This window comes from Cherax quadricarinatus, chromosome 100 (genome assembly GCF_038502225.1).
Source record: "Cherax quadricarinatus isolate ZL_2023a chromosome 100, ASM3850222v1, whole genome shotgun sequence".
In the NCBI taxonomy this organism is placed as follows: domain Eukaryota; kingdom Metazoa; phylum Arthropoda; class Malacostraca; order Decapoda; family Parastacidae; genus Cherax; species Cherax quadricarinatus.
The window spans coordinates 8061335-8068433 of NC_091391.1; the positions used below are offsets into that span (position 1 = coordinate 8061335).

The 7099-nt window shown below is 48.4% G+C and overlaps 1 protein-coding gene across 1 annotated transcript in view; it reads left to right on the top strand.

The window, feature by feature from the left end:
• The window catches only part of LOC138851110 (homeobox protein onecut-like), a 62837-nt gene extending 56278 nt beyond the window's left edge, over positions 1-6559 (top strand). The window contains exon 2 of the mRNA XM_070079645.1: positions 6403-6559. Within this exon, the coding sequence (XP_069935746.1) occupies positions 6403-6518 (116 nt within the window). The 3' untranslated portion in view covers positions 6519-6559. The remainder of the gene's footprint in view (positions 1-6402) is intronic.
• The last annotated feature ends 540 nt before the right edge of the window (positions 6560-7099 follow it).

Sequence of the window (7099 nt, forward strand, 5' to 3'; positions counted from 1 at the left end):
TGGTGGTGGTCTTCATGGTCCGCTGGTGGTGGTCCCCATGGTCCGCTGGTAGTGGTCCCCATGGTCCCCTGGTAGCGATCCCCATGGTCTCTCCCACCTGGGAGTGGTCCCCATGGTGTCTCCCACCTGGGAGTACTCTCTATGGCCTTTACCCCTGGTGGTAATCCACATGGTCCCTCCCGCGGGGTTGTCCCTTCCCTTGAGGATGGTCCCTAAGGTTTTTCTCCTCTGGAGGTGGTCCATATGGTCCCTCCTCCTGGGGTGGTCTATATGGTCCCTCCCCCTGGGGTGGTCCATATGGTCCCTTCCCCTGGGGTGGTCCATATGGTCCCTTCCCCTGGGGTGGTCCATGTGGTCCCTCCTCCTGGGGTGGTCCAAATGGTCCCTCCCCCTGGGGTGGTCCATATGGTCCCTTCCCCTTGGGGATGGTTCCCGTGGCCCTTCCCGCCTGGGGGTGGTCCACTGTCTTCACTACCACCACTAGTATGATCGCTACCACCACTAGTATGATCACTACCACCACTAGTATGATCACTACCACTACTAGTATGATCACTACCACCACTAGTATGATCACTACCACCACTAGTATGATCACTACCACCACTAGTATGATCACTACCACCACTAGTATGATCACTACCACCACTAGTATGATCACTACCACCACTAGTATGATCACTACCACCACTAGTATGATCACTGCCACCACTAGTATGATCACTACCACTAGTATGATCACTACCACCACTAGTATGATCACTACCACCACTAGTATGATCACTACCACCACTAGTATGATCACTACCACCACTAGTATGATCACTACCACCACTAGTATGATCACTACCACTAGTGTGGCCGATACCACATCTAGTGTGGCACCTACCACCACTAATGTGGCACCTACCACCACTAGTGTGGCACCTACCACCACTAGTGTGGCACCTACCACCACCAGTGGCACCTACCACTAGTGTGGCCCCTACCACCACTAGTGTGGCACCTACCACTAGTGTGGCACCTACCACCACTAGTGTGACACCTACCACTAGTGTGGCCCCTACCACTAGTGTGGCACCTACCACTAGTGTGGCCCCTACCACTAGTGTGGCACCTACCACCACTAGTGTGGCACCTACCACTAGTGTGGCACCTACCACTAATGTGGCACCTACCACCACTAATGTGGCACCTACCACTAGTGTGGCACCTACCACCACTAGTGTGGCACCTACCACCACTAGTGGCACCTACCACTAGTGTGGCCCCTACCACTAGTGTGGCACCTACCACAAGTGTGACACCTACCACTAGTGTGGCCCCTACCACTAGTGTGGCACCTACCACTAGTGTGGCCCCTACCACCACTAGTGTGGCACCTACCACCACTAGTGTGACACCTACCACTAGTGTGGCCCCTACCACTAGTGTGGCCCCTACCACCACTAGTGTGGCACCTACCACCACTAGTGTGACACCTACCACTAGTGTGGCCCCTACCACTAGTGTGGCACCTACCACCACTAGTGTGGCCCCTACCACTAGTGTGGCACCTACCACTAGTGTGGCACCTCCCACCATTAGTGTGGCCCCTACCACTAGTGTGGCACCTACCACTAGTGTGGCACCTACCACCGCTAGTGTGGCACCTACTACTAGTGTGGCACCTACCACCACTAGTGTGACACCTACCACTAGTGTGGCCCCTACCACTAGTGTGGCACCTACCACCACTAGTGTGGCCCCTATCACTAGTGTGGCACCTACCACTAGTTTGGCCCCTACCACTAGTGTGGCGCCTACCACCACTAGTTTGGCCCCTACCACTAGTATGGCACCTACCACCACTAGTGTGGCACCTACCACTAGTGTGGCACCTACCACCACTAGTTTGGCCCCTCCCACTAGTGTGGCGCCTACCACCACTAGTGTGGCACATACCACCACTAGTATGGCCCATACATGCCCTAGTTTCCACACCATGACATAATACATTCGACCACCCCTCCTCTGCGTGGTCACACTGCCCCAGCACACTGACTCCCAGGTGAAGGTGGTACATCGCTCTGACCAGTGACCTTACTGCTAGGTAAGGTTACATGTTTGCAGTTCCCTGTGTTCCATGTAGGTATATACATGTGCAGGCAACACTGGTATGTAGTGTGCATAGTATACACCTGGTACTAAGTTGGTAAATATATGGACGTTGCTACAAGAGTTCAGTATTGTTTACGTGTTGCCTATGTAGGTTAGTGACTGTGTGTGTGTGTGTGTGTGTGTGTGTGTGTGTGTGTGTGTGTGTGTGTGTGTGTGTGTGTGTGTGTGTGTGTGTGTGTGTGTGTGTGTTTACCTATATTCTCACCTGTGGTTGCAGAGGTCAAGTCATAGTTCCTGGCCCCACATCTTCGCTATTGGGTTCGCTCTTTCCCTTTTCCATGACGTTTATCATACCTCGTCTTTAAGCTATGTATGGATCCTGCCTTCACTACATCACTCTCTGTGACTCATCTGAGTTTTCAGCTTCCAACTGTGACCCTTTGTTGCTGTGACCCTTTGTTGCTGTGTCCCCTTGTTGCTGTGTCCCCTTGTTGCTGTGTCCCCTTGTAACTGTGTCCCCTTGTTGCCGTGTCCCATCGTTCCCGTGTCCCATCGTTGCCGTGTCCCATCTCTGGAACATCATGTCACTATCCACCTTGCCAATTCCTCTCAGTATTTTACATGTCGTAATCATGTCCACCCTATCCCACCTGTCGTCCAATGTCGTCAGCTTGAGTTCCCTTAGCGTCTCCTCGTAGGACATTCCCTTTAGCTCTGGAACTAGTCTTGTTGCAAATCTTTACACTTTCTCTAATTTCTTGATGAGCTTGACCAGGTGTGGGTTCCAAACTGGTGCTGTATACTCCAGTATTGGCCTGAGGTACACGGTGTACATTCCTGAACGATTTCCTTTCTAAGGTATCAATACAATATTCTTAAGTTTGCTAGGCGCCCATATATGCTGCAGCAGTTATCTGGTTGATGTGCACCTCCGGAGATATGCTCGGTATTATACTCACCCAAAGATCCTTTTCCTTGAGTGAGGTTTGCAGTCTTTGGCCCCCTAGATTGTACTCTGTCTGCGGTCTTCTTTGCCCTGATTCTCATCTGATTGAATTCTCCTTATCAGCTTCACATCGTCTGCAAACAGTGACACTTTTGAGTTTATCCCTTCCGTCCTCTCGTTGACATATACCAGAAACAGCACTGGTCCTAGGACTGACCCTTGTGGAACCCTGCTCGTCACAGGCGCCCACTCTGACACATCGTCACATACCATGACTCTTTGTTGCCTCCCTGTCAGGTACTCTCTGATCCATTGCAGTGCCTTTCCTATTATACCTGCCTTTTGCACTAATCTCTTGTGTGGAACTGTGTCCAATGCCTTCTTATAGTCCAAGAAATTGGAATCTACCCCACCGTCTCTCTCTTTTGTCTTACTTGTCACCTTGTCGTCAAACTCCAATAGGTTTGTGATGGGATTTCCCTTTCCTAAAACCGTGCTGGTTGTCGTTGATAAGCTCATTCCTTTCTAGGTGCTGCATTACTCTTCTGATAATCTTATTCAAGACTTTCCATACATATCAGTGACACTAGTCTGTACTGTAGTGCTTCGTGTCTGTCTTCTTTACTAAAAATTGGGACTACATTTGCTGTCTTCCACACCTCGGGTAGTCGTCCTGTTTAGACAGATGTGTTGAAGATTGTTGTTAGTGGCATACACAGTGCCTCTACTCCCTCCCTCAGGATCCATGGAGAGATGCCCGGCCCCATCGCCTTTGAGGTATTTAATTCACTTAGTCTCATCTCCTCCTCAGTGTCTATTGCGTCCAACACTTGTTGGTGTACCCCACCAATCTAGCTTTCTGGAGTCCTTCCTGTCTCCACTGTCAATACTTTCTTAAATTTCATATGAGTTCTTCACATCTCGGTCGTTTCTTGTGAACTCCCCACCTTCCTTCCTCAGCCTGATTATCTGGTCCTTGACTGTAGTTTATCTCCTGATGCGGCTGTACAACAGCTTTGGGTCAGACTTGGCTTTTGATGCTATGTCGTTATCATATTGCCGCTGGGCCTCACTCCCTATCTGTGCTTGCTCGTTTCTGACTCTTCGATTAATCTCTATTTTCCTGGGTCCTTTGTCTTCTATGCTTTTTCCATTCTCTAGAATACTTAGTTTTGGCTTCTCTACACCTTTGGTTGAAGCAAGGGCTCGTTCTGGTCTTCCCATTATATCTGTTTCCTTAGGGAATGAACCTCTCCTCTGCCTCCATCATTTCATTTACTGATTTTCCCACCAGTTTTCTTTCCCACTGAACCTCATGCAGAAAATTACTCATGCCTGGGTAGTCACCTTCTTCGTAGTTCAGCTTCTCCCATTCTACTCTTCCTGCCTCTCAACTTGTAACTAAACTATGTATTTGAAGCTCAGAACCATGTGATCACTAGCTCCAAGGATCCTTTCATATGTGATGTCCTCAATGTCTGAACTACTCAGGGTGAATATGAGATCCAGTCTTGCTACTGGTTCATCCTCTCTGTTTCTGGTAGTGTTCCTAACATATTGATGGATGAGGTTTTCCAGTACCATCACCATCATTCTAGCCCTCCATGTTTCCAGGCCCCCCATGTGGCTCCAGGTTTACCCAGTCAATTTCCTTGTTACTGAAGTCACTCACAACTGTAGTATCTTTCCCTGCACTCATGGGTCTTCTTGCCACCTCAGTGTGTCAACCATTGCTCTGTTGCTCTCATCATATTCTTGTCTTGGCCTCCTGCTATTCTGTGATGAGTTATACATCACTGCAATCACCACCCTGGGACCCCCAATCTGAAGTATTCCTACTATGTAGACCCTTGCTTCCCCTCTGTCCCTTCCAACTCCTCAATACTCCACTGTTTTTTGATGAGCAGTGCAACTCCTCAAGCCCTCTATTCCGTCTTTCCCCAGGATCTGATATCCAGTTGGGAAGATGGCATCTGTCATCATTCCTGTGATCTTGGTTTCCGTAAGTTCAATGATGTCTGGTGACGCCTCTGCGATTCTTTCATGCCATTCCTCACACTTATTCGTTATTCCATGTGCAATGGTGTACCATACCTTTAACTTTTTTTCCAATACTGCATTCTTGGGGGTTGTGGGGGCTGGGGGAATGGGAGACCTGGCAGGATGCTATGGGGGTCTATTGTGTAAGGTGGGGTGGGGTATGTGAGTGTGATTTGTTTGGGATATATTTGGTTGTGGTGTTCTGTGATTCTGTGGGTGGTTCTGTTTGCTGCTTTTTCTGACTGCCCCCCCCCCCTCCTGACTCTAGCCTTGTCTCTCTTTCTTGCCCCTTGTGCCTTTGTATTCTCTCAGTTTCTGTCCTTCTGTTCTAGTTTTGTCGTGATCTAGGTACACCCTCTGGTATTTTTCTATTTCCTTTACCTATGGTTCCTATTGCTGGAACCTTTTCCACACCATTTCTGCCTTGAAAATTAATTTGATCAGCCAGTTTCTTCCTCTAGAGTATCCTTCTATTTTCCGATAATTTATCAACTCAGTTATGTCCTGCTCTCATGTTTATTATGTTTTCAGTCTCGTTTTTCTCTCCCTGTCGTCTTTCATCATGTTTCCCCAATGCTCTCCTAAAGCCCATGAATAAAAACTGACCTATCTCTCTCTTCCCATTGGTTTTTCCCTCCACATCTCTGAGTCACATTTAAGCACAGCCATTGCATCTCTTATTTCCTGGGTCTCCTAGTGGTGTGATTCTGCCTTTACAGGGGGCCTATCACCTTCTCTACCTACCCATGCCCACTGCTGTCTCTGTGCCCAGCAGCATGCCACTTTCATTCCTCAACATTTCCTGTTAGCCTGATAAGGCCTCAACTTCTTTATCGTCGGTCCCCTCATTGGATATTGGCATACCTGCTCCTGAAAGCATGCCCCTTTCATTCTTTGGGTCCATATCTTGCTTCAGCATTTTCAGTTAATTTTTTAGGCTCTGTATTTTGCCTTCTGCAGCTTCAACTTGCAACTCCCACTTCTTGCTCGCTGCATCCATACTCTTCTCCATTTTAGCAATAAGCTCACCTAATTGTCTTTCCCACTCTTGTTCCATCCTTCTCCTTAGCTCTTCCATCCATTCTTCCTTTCCACGCCCATCTTCCCTTGTTCCCATGGGTGTGTGTTCTTATACTCACCTACATGTGATTACAGGGATCGGGACACAGTGTGAGTGAATGTGTGTGTGTGTGTGTGTGTGTGTGTGTGTGTGTGTGTGTGTGTGTGTGTGTGTGTGTGTGTGTGTGTGTGTGTGTGTGTGTGTATGTCACTGTTTCTGAAGCAATGACTGATAGCAGCTCCTCCCTCTTTATAAGGCGGTGTTGGCAAGACAGCAGTGAATCGTGGTTCAACAGTGAACACGCACAGACCTCCGCGTAGCGTTCAACACCACAGTGCCAACCCACACACACCACGGCAGTGCCAAAGTTAGTAGTAATACCCTCCTTCAATACCCTCCTTTAATACCCTACTTCGATACATTCTATCCTTCACCCACCAGAGCCTAATTAGGTCACCTCTTCCCCAAACTCATTACTCTGTACTCTACAGTGATATTAGATGCGTTTTAACAGTCTGGGTACCTCTAAACTCACTCTCTGTCCCTAAACTCACCCCTTAGCACACACACAGCCCTAGTAAACGAGTCTAACCAGCTTTGCTACACCCAACTCACTCAACTAACACTTCCCTGCTGCCGGGAATCCTGCCCCTCCCTGTGCAACTTAATCAACGACATTGACCCCCATTGTACATTTCGCCCCCTGTACGTTTCGGCCTGGGTTACTACATCACCTGTGTGTATATATAGACCCTGGTCCAGGACCAGACCCTCAAAAATACTACAATAAGCTTTAATCAACTAAGCTGGAAGAATAAGCTTTCTGCTCACCTTAAAATAGAGATTTGTTAAAATGATTTTATAAACACGGTAAAAGAAGGTAAAAGCGACTCTGGTTAATCATTATCTCGGGTATATGGACCGTCCGGCTACGAGGGTCATGATGAGTGTAC